The following is a 14,199-nucleotide window of genomic DNA, read 5'->3' on the forward strand; positions in this document are numbered from 1 at the left end:
TTGACAAAGTACAAGTGTACAACCACTACCTCCACTACTCTGTTTTCTGTCTACGCTACAAGACAAAACAACAGCCATGCCTGCAGAATTTGTACAACTCAAGATGGGAATGAATTTGAAGTTTATCCTTCAAAGGACTACACCCAAATCAGGCAAAGGATCACTGGTGGATAATCAAAGGATTTCAAACGACTCTTTAGACGTGCTGATTATCTCAACGTCTCTTTCACACCTCTATATAAAGGAGTGAAGACTTGAAGATTTTATAGAGATACATAAGTTCAAAAGCGCCAAAACTCTGTCAATTTGATTCTACAAAGCACACTGAATTTCTGCACTGATTTGATACATCTTAGAAATTCAAAGTCTAGAGTCTTTTCTGTATTGTATTGTGAACACCACTGATTGTATATCAAGTGTTCAATTCAAACTCAATTCTCTGTATTTTTGTTTGATTAGAAGTCTCTTGCCTGCGTGCTTGAGCATTAGAAGTCTCTTGCTTAGTGCTTGAGCATTGGAAGACTCTTGCGTGTGTGCTTGAGCATTGTTTTGTGAAGTCTCATACTTTGAAAGTATTGAGCAGTTGTAATCTTGTGATTATAGTGAAATCTCCTTGGAAGTGCAAGGGGGACTGGACTACTTCCGTGTTGTGGAAGGAACCAGGATAACTGCCTGTGTCTTTGTCTTTCTTTTCTCTGCTCTGTTCTTTTCCGCTGCAATCTGACTCTGATCATTTCATCAGAAGCAATCAAACTGCTTCTGAAGTTTTATCAGAAGAAGAATCTCTTTTTTAAGAGAAAAAGAAAACACAATTCAACCCCCCCCCCCTTCTTGTGTTTTTCACCTTCAGTATATGTTGATAAGTTGATTAAGGTGTTTTGTTGTTAGAGTCCATGCATTAGCATTCATTGAGCTTTGTCCTCACCATGATAGGAGCTTTGTCCTCCACACGTTTTAGGAGCTTTGTCCTCCGCACGATTAAAGTATATTAATACTTATGATGACGTTTGGTACCACATGCATATAAGTGTCTAAGTTGCATTGTCGCATTGTCGAGTTTTAAAGATGTTTATGTCATTGATGATGATTGAAGTTGTGATTAAGTGATAATTGTTTATCAAAGATGCAATGTTGATTAAGACTGATTATGATGTTAGTTATGATTTTTGAATTATAACGATTGATATTATTGTATTATGAAATTTCACCCCTTCTGCTTGAAAATGTTGCTCTTCGTATGAGTAACTTGCAGGTGATCGTGCTTAAGTTTGCAGTTGCTGTTTGTGAGTGGCCTTGCCTCACTGTGTCGTCTAGGTCGCTCTGATACGTAACGGGATGGGGTGTTTGATATGCATGCTTCATTCTATTATGTGAAACATTTATGTTATTTGGATAATGTTGATTAACTTTTGAAATACTATGATGGGGCCTACGTGCCAAAACGTTTTATGGATTATGAAATAATTTCCGCTGCAACGTTTAAGTTATTTGGTTAAATTATTATTTAACTGTTATTGAATTATGTTAAATGTGATATCCCGTTTGTTTATGTTGTTTACTCTGATAATTGTTTAAGAAATTTTTATATTGGGAAAATGGGGTGTTACAGTAGAAATTGATGAATATGACCCAGAGTTTGGTAATTGGAAGGATGAAAAAAAAGAGGATGAGATTGAAGAGAAAGAGGACAAAGAAGAGTACATGGATCACTATAGTGGTGGAAGAAATGATGATGAAGATTTTCATGATTCTTGAACTTTTTATTTGAGTTTTGATGTTTAGTATCTTTGTTACTCTAAGCTTTAGAGGCTTAAAGTCTTGTTTGCCTTAAATTTTATTGGTATTGTTTGCAAGCATGTTTTAATGTTACTTAAGACTTGTGGTTTTTATTTCAAATTATGAATGCTTCATGACTTTTGAGTAATGTTTAAGATATTTTAGTATTTCTTTCTCAACGGTATAGTATTTTTAGTATTAAATATACTAATGTCCGTGACACCGAAAATGGCCTATTACGTGCCCTCTTTCAGGCCGTGTCAATTTTTAGGGTGGCCATGCCGCATTTCTTCATTGACAACTATGATTCCTGCAACAAGAAGAAGAAGAAGAGGAGGAGGAGGAGGAGGAGGAAGAAGAAGAAGAAGAAGTTAATAGTTCGAATGATCAATTAAACATTCTATTTAAATACAAGATTTGTTGGGTATTTGTTTCTTATACGTTGAAAAGAACAACTCTAACCCATTTAAATTATGAACATTATAAACAATATCTTGAATGAAAATAATTAGATTTTGATTAAAATTATACGTATTAATGTTTGCGGTTTCAAATTGTAACAATATGCTTATATTTTTTTTTTTGACAAAAATAAATGATATTCACTCATTCAAATTGATAGAGTACATCGATACAATACAAATCCAAATTCACTAAAAACAAAGAGATGAATCTGTGAACAAACTCACAACATCCATGTTAATAGCATAAAACGGCAAAGTACATATGCCTACAAATATGACTAATATGATTATATTCATCTCTCCGAAATACTCATGTCTACGGATCTGCAAGGTTGACGACGCCAAAGTCATTGTCATTGATCGGATTTACACTTGCTCAAAGCTAATCTTTCAACTTGAATCAAATAAACACCGCACTAAGATGGGAAATAAAAAACACACCGCACAAAGACGGAAAATAAAAACAAACAAAGTCGTTAGACGGCGAAATCACAAAAACAAACGACTCAAAAATCACCCCTTTAAAAGAAGAAGAAAAGGGTAACATTTACGATTTGAAAAGAACAAACAATCCAAAGTACGTCTACACACGATAACTTCGTACACCGTAACACACATGATTATCCGATATTTTTCCTCTTGTTCGCATGATTCTGGAACCTGCAAACAAAACAATTTTCAACATTCTCTCTCTTCTCTCTCTTTGGAACCTTCCTCCTTCTGTGGAAAAACCTAATCCAATATTTAATTCGCTTCTCGTTGGTTTTGGGTTTTCTTCAATCATTCATTCATCCAAACCTTGAAGGAACAAGGAGAGAGAAAGAAAGAATTTCAATTTTAAGGGTTAGGGTTAAAGATTAAGTGGAGAGAGAATTTCATTTATTTTTTCTGAAATTGATGCAAATTTTGGGTTTTGTGGGTTATTTATAAATCAAATCAAGGAAAAAGATTTGATTTTTTCATCTGGGTGTGTGAGAAATGATGATGGATTTGGATTTGGGGGTTTCTGATGAGATGTTAGGGACTTTTGCTCCACTTTTAGTTTATTGGATTTATTCTGGTTTTTATGTTGTTTTGGGGTTGTTTGCTGAAGATTATAGGTTACATACAAAACAAGATGAGGATGATAAGAATTTGGTTTCTAAGTTTGATGTTGTTAAAGGTGTTCTTCTTCAACAAGCTGTTCAAGCTGTGGTTGCAACCCTTTTGTTTGCAGTAAGTTTTTTGAGATGCAAAGTTTTTACAGCTTTCCTTTATTCGGTCGGTAGACGGTGCGACAAATATCACATGAAACTCACACACAAATGAGAGTTCCCAGGTTTGAATTCGGGACACAACAAATATCCGGCCTAACAATTTTAGCATTTGTCAGTCGAGTTAGGACTTATTAATTACTAGTAGATATAATAATTGAGTTGATTTTATATTGCCTAAACTGGTTTATGGAGGTTTAATTGCTTAATGAATTGTTCTATTTGGACCCTTTTATGTGTTTTGACTTTTGAGGAAAAGTAGACAACAAACAATTTTGTTTTCAATATCTCTTGTGTTTTGTCCTTTTTATCATAGTTTACCATCTTTTGCAAATACTATGTTTTGCCTAGTTGTTTAGAGTTTAGAGCTAAATATGGGTTGATTTTGTGTATGATGCTTTCCTTTTTGCTGTTGTAGATTCTGATAAGGTTTTGTTTCTATATGGTATTTGTTAATTAATGAATCTCTTGAGTTGGAGTATTTCAATATGTTTTAGATGATTGAATAGTTTTTGAGCCTGTGTTTATCTTAGGCTACATCAAAAGGGAAAGTTGCATTGCATCTGTAGATAGTAGATACTATAGTGGGTTATAGGAACTCCTTAATGGTAATATGTTATATGCACAAAATAAGATAGTTCTACCCAAGAAGGGAAAAAAGAGCATAGAACACCATTGCTGAATTGGGTCCTAGTGGTTATGAGTTGTTCTTCGGTTTCAAAAATTAGAAAAAATAAATTGTGAACCGTTGCTAACATTGACTTGTCTCAAAGTTTAGATCTTTTGCATTTACTCTCTATGAAGCGTTTTCGAGTCAAATCTTGTGTGGATTTTACTTTGGAGTCATTGATTTAATATCACCAGTGTTGTCAAATAGCGGCTATAGCATAGCAGAATTTGCACAAATCGCTATTATTCTAAACATACGTTATTTACTACAACAAAGTGTTCTCAAATAGCAGCTATAACATAGAGAATTTGAACAACCCCTCTATTTTCCACGTTCCAGAGTTGACAACACTATATAATCTGTACTTTTTGTGTTTATTATGTTAAATTATTGTGAAGTAATGAAGTTGTGATTGTATCTGGATAAACTATAACTATAACTAAACCGTGGTTGGGTTTTTGTTTTTGTGTAGGTGACAGGAAGTGATAGCCAAAGTAGTACCAATGAGAATACTTCTCTCCTTGTTTTAGCAAGACAATTTATTACTGCAATGTTGGTAATGGACACATGGCAATACTTTATGCACAGATACATGCATCAGAACAAGTTCCTATACAAACACATTCACTCTCTACATCACAGACTCATTGTACCCTATTCGTTTGGAGCTCTATACAATCATCCCATTGAGGGGCTTCTTCTCGACACAATCGGCGGAGCTTTATCTTTCCTCCTATCTGGTATGAGTCCTCGAGCATCCATTTTTTTCTTCTCCTTTGCCACCATTAAAACTGTGGATGACCACTGTGGGTTATGGCTTCCTGGGAATCTATTCCATATGTTTTTCAATAACAATTCTGCTTACCACGACGTACACCATCAACTGTACGGAAACAAGTACAACTTCTCGCAACCGTTCTTTGTTATGTGGGACAAAATCTTGGGTACCCACATGCCATACTCGTTAGAGAAGAGAGCTAGTGGTGGTTTTGAATCTAGACCTTGTAAAGCTTACAAGGATGAATGAGTAATTAATATGAGTAATTAATCTTTTTGCTTGATGAGTATTTTTAATGTGTACCAGTATTGTTTTTTTTTTCTTCCCACGTTATGATGACGAGCACCGAGAGTGATCATGCCTGTATATACATTACATATGATGTGTCCTATTCTATTGAAGTGTTCGGAACCACGTCGAAACCACTCTCCGGCATGGAAGCTAGGACTGTTAGCTATTATATGGCTGTGCGTTTGATGTATCTCGCCCGTGGTAACAAAGATACACAATATTTTTCTTTCTCTTATGTTCATATTAGATAGTTTTAATAAAGAATATTGAGGAGAAACCTATGCAATCTTTGATACTATCATAGTCCTTTATTTGTTTTGCAGACTTTGTATTGCATCTCTCATTCTGTTTTCTAGAAAGATCAATTTATGTCCAAAGATTTATTGTTGAATTTGATTATTGTAATGGTAAATTGATAGCTGGTTCTAGTTATGTATTGTGACGCTTATAATCATTTATGATTTAATGTGATGGATATGTGTATGTATAATGTACAATGTATCCACCAATCATTTGTATTCTAGTGTGGACTAGATTGTTTGTGGGGACAAAGTGTATTCCCATCAGAAAAAATGCTCAAATCTCTGATGCTCCTTTTTTTTGATTGATATTTCTAATTCTCATTTCTCAAATAATTGAGCTGTATACTCATTATTTAGGACCCAAGTCCCAAATTGTAGGTTCGTCCTAGACCATCAAAAGTTCAGAAACGGTCTTGGAGACACAAGTCACGTAACTTGTCTGCATAATACCCATGGCCTCCGCCAAATCGGTTTCAACCAAACGAGAACCCTTATTTGCAATCAACTTTAATTCGTAAAATATAGTAGAACATTCTGCTAATAATCACAGAACATCCGTAAAATATACAGAACAATACGGTCACTTCAACATGTTTCAAGCATATATCAAACTAGTCTCAGAAATTTACAAATTGATAAATCCATCCATAAATTTGTATTGCACTATTGAGCAACTCAAACTTCCCAGTTTAGAGTTATCTTATTTTACACACTTCCTTGTGTTTTTCTGTTCACTTGGGTGCAATCATTAGCAGAGACATAATCATTTGATATCAAGTGGCAATTTGTATTTTGATACCAAATATAATAATTAATCTATTGGGTCCACATTTATTTACTTACGTGATCAAGTAATAATCTTTTAAAAAAAAAAGTAAAAATCTTCTTCTTCCCGGAGGTAATCTTTATAACGATTTTTTTTGCAGAATATGACAAAACATGAATCCTACGCTAAGGAAAGGATTTGCGTAAGATTAGGAAAAGATAAATCATAGACTCATAGTACATGATTTATATTGAATTTAATTTAGGTGGATTCAACACGCCCCCTCTAGATAGAGTTACACCAGGTAACATTTATCTTGGTAAGTAAATCTACATGTTACTAGCAGTTTTCCATACTGAACTGGCTAACAAAAAAAGTAATAATTAGGAGAGAGATGTTTCATGCCAGAAGAATGTAGAGTTGAGATCACACAAAGATAAATAGTAGCATGGTCCTTGGAATATAAAGTTCAATGAGCATATTAAAAGCCACATGATCTCTGAAGTTGTAGTGGCAATAATCCAATACTATGCCATCTGAAGTTGACCAACATGTGTAACAGAGAGAATTTAAGAGACCAAAATAAATCGAATTTTAATTAATGGACCAAAGCGATACTACCTAAATAGTTAAGGGACCAAAATAAATCCATCCATTTTAAAAATTATCAAGAGTATGTTTTGATGAGAGCATTGGTGACCTACGTTACCCCTCGATAAATTTTGGATAATTCCCCTAATGACAAGTACGATTCGATTCTAGAACGAAGAAGATAGAGATCACATGTTGAGTGAAGAAGATGAAGAAGTTTAATATTATTGAGATGAAAATGGTAATTGGTTGTAAGAAAAAAATTCTATCAGTGAGGTCTATATTACCTCTAATGACAAGTATGATTCTATTGTAGAACGAATGAGAAGGAAACCATATGTTGAAGGAAGAAGGTAAAGAAATTTGATATTCTTAAGATAAAAATGGTAATCGATTGTAAGATAAAGATGAAAAAAATAAGATTTTTCTTTGAAATGTGTAAATTATCCGAATTCATCAAAGGATAAATTATAAAAAAAACCAAATTTCATTGGACAATTGTAATTTTAAAAGATACTTTAAATAACTTTAGAAATGTAATTATCACATCCAAACATTACCATCCAAATAAAATAATTCTAAAATTTCAAATAAAACTCTGAAAATATATTATCTCATAAAGTGCTATAGCATTATCTGTTTTAGCATGTTACACGTCCCTCACACAGATAGAGTCATATTATTTAAAAAAGAACTGGTAGTTATATCCTTGCTCTGCCATTATTGATATAATAGCTGGCCAACATGTTTTTCCATCCATCTAAATCATCAAGCCTAAGTCCCTAACTGTGTATAAATAATAATTGGTTAGTATTTTGAATCAAGCACGTTAGGTCGTATTCATCTTATAGCTACGGACAAATATACCTCATTTACTCTTGGTTCATGGTTAAGAATGAAGATATTAGACGTTAGAATCTAATAAAAAAAAAAAAAATAGACGCTAGAATATGACCTCTAGTCACATTTTTTGGGGGTTAATTTTCAAGTTTAATAGTATGTGTGTGTATATTTTAAGAAGTAGATATTTCATGCTAAAATGTCTATTGTTTTTTTTTTGAACAAGCCAAAATGTAAGCGATAGCAATCTCTTAGTACAAGGTGTGCCAAAAGACCACTAACAACAAACAAAGAGGAACAAAGTAACAAAGTCAAGAGGAAACAACCTCCAGTGATTAGCCAAAGCCCAAACAAACCATAGGACTTGACCACCTGAGTTCCAAAAACAAAAGTGGCATTTTTAGCTTTCAGCCACGCTAAAGATAACAACTTAATTTTATCAAGTAATCTAGGAACCTCGGTAATCACATTTTTAAACAAACGATTATTACGCTCATTCCAAATCACCCAAGATGTCAGAAGCCATATTAACTGTAGAAAAGACCTCCTAGCTTTGTCGAAACCTGACATACTAGTGAACTGCACAAAGTGATGAGAAATAGTGTTGGAGTCAACCCCGACACAACCTATCCACGATCTGGGTTAGAGGTGTTCATGGTTCGGTTCACGACAAAAAGCGAACCAAATTGTTTTCATAAATCATAAAAACTGAACTGAAGAAATAAAGATGTATCCTGAACCGAATTGTTATTATTGTTTGGTGCACCAGATCCATGATTCCGAACAAAACCATAAATAACTTAAAAAAAAAAAAAAATCAAAATGTGGTTTTATGATCAATCGAAAATTAGAACTATTTATAAAAACCTAATTATTAAACTGAATTCCGTTGATAAATCATCCGATAAATCATGAATTGAATGGAGTCGAACTAGTTTAGTTCAATCGGCGAAATTTTTGTCACAATTCAGTCTTTGTTGGTATGGTTAGGTTTATCGGTTAAGTTTGGTTTTATGCTAATCATAGTAAATTAACTTGTCTAAAAATGAAACAAACAAACCAAAGACAGCCAGAAGCAAAACAGTTACAAAGTAGAGAAAGCATATATGCAGAATGCAGAAACCCCTCTCTCTCTCCATTACCTATCAAGTTTAATATCATATTCTTGAGTTGAGAGGCTCTTAAAGGCACCACCCAATAATTGGTCTTTAAATCTTTAATGCTACCATCTTATTCATGGTCCAATTGCCTCTTTGGCCACAAGAGTTGTCCAAAAATTTATAGTTATACCCCACAATTAATCACGATGTTTATTTTTTAAATATAAACAGAAAAAGTTGACAGCATACAATTTGTTATAATTTTAAGCGATCTTAAATCATCTGAGAATCATTACGTTGAGTGAAGAACAATTTGTTCTAACTTTAGGTGATCTTAAATCACCTGAGAATGATCACGTTGAGCGAACAACAATTAAACAAGTTAGTTTTTTTTTTGTTACAGGATTAAACAAGTTAGTTAGATATCGTATCTTTCTCTAAAATTTTCAAACATCATATTGTTCAACACTTATTTTTAATCTAATGTACACGCTGAATTTCAACTTACCGTTAAAAATGTACGGGGTGTAGGATTTGGAGGAAGAAGTAATGAATGTTGTTCCAAAATAGGTCTTGACCCAACACGAAGTCGGTTTTACCTAGAGGGTACACAATTTGACTCAAAAAAACATAGGGTAATTGATCCGTTGACTAACGCTAGCGTGCCTTCTTAGCTAACAATCACCGCACAAACAACGTTACACAGTGATCCCCATATTACGTCAAGATTCTCTCGATAGTTTGAACGAGACTTACTCTAATTTACCTAAAATTTCAATTACAAAAGGACACATACTCCAAGAGAAAGGTCCACACACTATCCTAATAAGCCGCTTACTTTACCTGACAAAATACTAACTTGAACATCAAAGTGTTTGCAGATACATCACATGTCTGTGGAGCTTCACCACCGTTCTCCATTATTAGCTTCAACTCCGGTTCCCGCCTCATATCCACTCCGTATCAAATGTACTTTGAGAATATTATAAAATTGTGAAATATTTTTAGTAAGTGCATGAAATAGCTATCAAAAATCAAGTTGTCATTAGTCCAAAATAAAGAATAATGGAGAAACATTAATGTTTAAACTGCATAATAATGTGACAGGCAGACTTGAATTGAATGGACCATTAATCTGATAATTTGCACCACATACAAAGGTTGTTCAAAGCAATGAATCATGACATTAGATTATGCATATATCTAATCCTTTTGCAGCATTAATATCTTATCTGCCTTTTGTTTCTAACAATTAAATAGCTTATTGACCACAAAATCACATGGCAGCATGTTTGGTCCCTGTCCATGTAGGTCTTTTTGTGGAAAAACTTCATTAACTCTCATTCACTTGCTGTTATTACGCACTTGAGAACATAGTTATATTTACATTGCGATCAAAAACTTCTTCATCTTCTTCATTTAACATGTGATTTTCATCTCCTTCGTTCCAGAATCGAATCCTACTTATTATTAGGGATGAATTTCACTCAATTCATCAAGGGGTAATGTAAGTCTCACCGTCTATTAAATTATATCTTATGATTTCTGAACCATAGGTAATGCTCAGAAAATATGATTCATTACTAAATAGACACCCTTATTTATGAGGTGGTTTTAGCATTGAATGCAGCTGGCTTTCATTCCTTGGTGGTCATATTTATAATGTCGCTTTTAAATTTAATAGTTGAATGTTGCTGTAAGGATATACTATCCTTGAAATTGAAGGGTTATCCGTTAAACAGTTGTCTGATCACTAAGTTTTTTATTAACAACACTTTTTGTTTTTATGAGTTTGGAGATTTTTCATAAAAAAAGGGAAAATAATATTTTTTTTATTGAAGTCGTACTAATCCTATTTTGGAACTATACAAAGGGTGATTTTAACTTGGTTCTTTCAAGTTAAAATATCAAACTCTTACTACTGAACTAATCTCTAATGGTGGACATCATTAACATATAGATATGATCTCTTATCACGACATAATCACAATATGCTCCTAAGAGCAGAAGAAATTATACTACATAATTGTCATCTTATCCGGAGTAGTGAATCTACAACGACTGTCGGATCCCGAAGTTGCTTGAAGACAATGGAGGATGGCATTGCTACTTCGAGAGGGGCTATGTTCGTGCTAGGACTCTAATGCTCAAGTAAATGAGGGCTTTAGGTGAGTCAAGAGTTGAACTGGAATAGATAACATACATTTCACCAAGGGTCGAAGACCTTTTTGTTGTGCGACAAGTGTGAGTTAGAAATCTCGTATTGCTTAGAAAAATGGAGTTGAACACTTAACAAATTGACAGGACCCAGAAACTCAATGTCATAAGGATTTTGGTAAACATGTGACGTCCAACTCACTTATGTAGATGATCCCTCGAACTCTCCTTGTGACTGAATACTTTTATAGGTGAAGGGAACACGAGGTCCGAGGCAGTTATGACGTTGCTATGACGCTGATGTGATTTGCGAGTCAGCATATGATTAGATGGATCATGGATCTTTGCGGATTGAGTCTTTGGTTTATCGTTGGACATTTACAATGTCCCTTTGTTGTAAGAATGATTAGCTTTATAATCACTTAATTTCCTCTTTGATGATTGGATGAACTAGTTGACAATTTTACACAGATTAAAAAAAGTGTATAAATGAAAGAGAGAAAAATAGTTTTGAGTGCCTTTGTTAAGTATTGATGCATTCTTTTTTTATCATAAATGTAAAGTATAATATAGTATTGAATTGAGAGTGATGAAAGTAATATTAATTATAGTTATAATTGAGTTAATATTCTTGGAACAATATTTTTTTACAAATAGATCAGTTATTATGGGACAAGAAAAAATACAATTTTTTTTCTTTTCAAAACAACTTATAATTTGATCGGAGGAAGTTAATTTTTTCCTGAAAAGAGGTATACATGTCACAATTATTTTTCCCTAAAAAAATGTCCACGTTTAATTTGTAATTTTTTTCTTTTGCTAAATATCTTGAAAAGGGAAAAGTCTTGAATATCTTTGTTAAATGGATTCTTATACATAGCTATGATCCTTAGAATGAGACCCAACAAAGCATAAAAACAAAAAAGTTGTTATGCAACTAGCAGGCAGTTGATGAGAAAGAACATTTGAGTAGGTAGTTTCCAATGCTTTGACAGTACGAGGATCACCTTTCACATCCTGTTTTTCTTTGCATAAAAACCAAATGCATGAATACAAGAAATTCATTCTGATCAAACATTTTTCTACCAGAAAGTGCAAAAACCGATTGGAAGCATCATATACAAAAACAAGCAGAAGAATATATGTAGATAAGTTAGAGGAGACATAAGAAACTTCACATTTGAAGTAGGGATTTCATGCCTATAAAGATGCTTTCTTTCACTATAAACTAAGTGTATGTTTGATTCGTCACATTTGACTCATCACACATTCATTAAAAACAGTGTTTGATTTTGTGGTAACAAAAATTAATTTTGAATGAATTGATTTTTTAAAATAAAAGTGAGTTGAATTTAGAGATGGGAATAGGCCATGCCGGCCTACAGAGGTCTACTATCTAGCCTACGATAAATTAGTTTAAACTAGACTTTTTTCTTAAACAGAGAAGACCTAGCCTTTTTTAGAAGCCTATTTAGCTTAAAAGGTCAGGCCACATGCCATTCAGAAAGCCTCTTAGGCCGGTCGATTTAAGTAAATATGAATAATATTATGGGTTAAATATGTTTTTGGTCCCTATAAAATTGGGACCTTTTAAGTTTAGTTCTTACTTAATTTTAATAGTTTTTTTATTCCTTAAAAAAAATTCTGCACTCAGTATTAGTCCCTCTTCAATTCAAATTTGTTTAATTTACTCTTGAGTTTTTAAACGATTTTTTGCAGACGTGTTAAGAACATTACTAAAAGTTCCTCTGTAAAATATTGTCGCAAAATTTGATTTCTACGTCCAGATTTTGTTAATTTTATCTTTAACTTTTGCCGTTTTAAAAAAATTCATATTTAATTCGTTTCATGTTAAAAAAATCTAAGTTTTGGTAAATGAACCTTTCATAGTGTTCTAAACTTATCTTAAAAAAATCGTTCAAAAATTTAAGAGTTTAAGGATAATTAAACAAACTTTGTTGTAACGGGGACTAAAATTAGAAGTAATTTTTTTTTTGTAAGGACTAAAAAACCTATTAAAATTAAGTAAAGACTAAACTTAGAAGTTCCCAATTTTATAGGAACCAAAAACATATTTAACCCTAATATTATTTACTATTATATTATATTTTGTACTGTGAATTAAATAAAAATTTATTAACTTTTTTAGTAATTTAAGTTCATTAGTTTACTTTAATTTTTTGAATATTTAAATGTATTATAATAACTAAAATTGAAATATGATACAATATATATAGTCAAATTCCATAAAAATTAAAAACTCATCTTGATTATTAAAAGAGAGTTTAATCTAATTGATATATTAGTTTGCTAGTCTATTGAAACTTAAATCACATTGCTTATCAAAAGATATTCATATGAATTATGCTTTTAAACAGACTAACATGCCGTATCAAACTTTCAAAAGACTAAGCTCAACCCTAAAAAGTAAGCCTATGACAGGCTACAGACCAGACTTAGTCCTTCAAAAAATTTGCCAGACCAAACTCAGATCTTGCAAAGCCTAGCTCGACCTAAGCTTATTCCCACCCCTAGTTGAATTGAATAATAAATTTGAACATAAAATCACGTTTGAAGCTATCAATTTTATATTTTTTAAAACAAATCACATTAAAAGTTCAAAACTATAAATCTTAACTTTAAAATCAATTTTACAGACAAAATTAATTTCAATCCACGTCGCACACTTAAGATATGAAAATTTATCATGTGTCGCAAAAGCAATGTTCAACAAGACTTTCCATCTTGATTCTTTATAGGCTAATAGTCGGTTTGAATATCTTTTCACATGCATTTTAGAAAGAAAAGCTGAAAATGACATAGCAATAACTGAGTTATCTATGTAATTGTTTTTTCGTTGGGTCAAATAGTTTAGTGGTTAAATTTTTTTGGGGTTCGAATCTGGCCTTGCATAATGCAATATTTCTACCAACCAAGTTATATATGTTCAAAAAGACTATGTAATTGTTTTCTACATAATTGAAATCAACTATTTCCTCCTCAAATATTTTGAAAAAAGAAGGGAGAAATTTAGGGTTAAATAAGTTTTTCGTCCATAAAAAATTATCAAATTTTATTTTTCATCTCTATGAAATAAAGTCTCATGTTTTCGACAGTACAAAATTCTCCTACAAGTTGTTTTGGTTCTTGTTGTTAAATCAATGTATTTTTGAATGATTATTTTTGTAGACATGCTTGAAACATTATAAAT

The 14,199-nt window shown here is 32.5% G+C and overlaps 1 protein-coding gene across 1 annotated transcript; it reads left to right on the plus strand.

The window, feature by feature from the left end:
- The first annotated feature begins 2,861 nt into the window (after positions 1 to 2,861).
- LOC11420110 (sphinganine C4-monooxygenase 1) lies at positions 2,862 to 5,755 on the plus strand. Its single transcript, XM_003613696.4, has 2 exons — positions 2,862 to 3,455; positions 4,636 to 5,755. Exons 1-2 carry the CDS (start codon positions 3,219 to 3,221, stop codon positions 5,188 to 5,190), a joined length of 792 nt encoding a protein of 263 aa, XP_003613744.1. The 5' UTR covers positions 2,862 to 3,218; the 3' UTR covers positions 5,191 to 5,755.
- The last annotated feature ends 8,444 nt before the right edge of the window (positions 5,756 to 14,199 follow it).

The sequence above is a fragment of the Medicago truncatula genome, chromosome 5 (assembly GCF_003473485.1).
Source record: "Medicago truncatula cultivar Jemalong A17 chromosome 5, MtrunA17r5.0-ANR, whole genome shotgun sequence".
In the NCBI taxonomy this organism is placed as follows: domain Eukaryota; kingdom Viridiplantae; phylum Streptophyta; class Magnoliopsida; order Fabales; family Fabaceae; genus Medicago; species Medicago truncatula.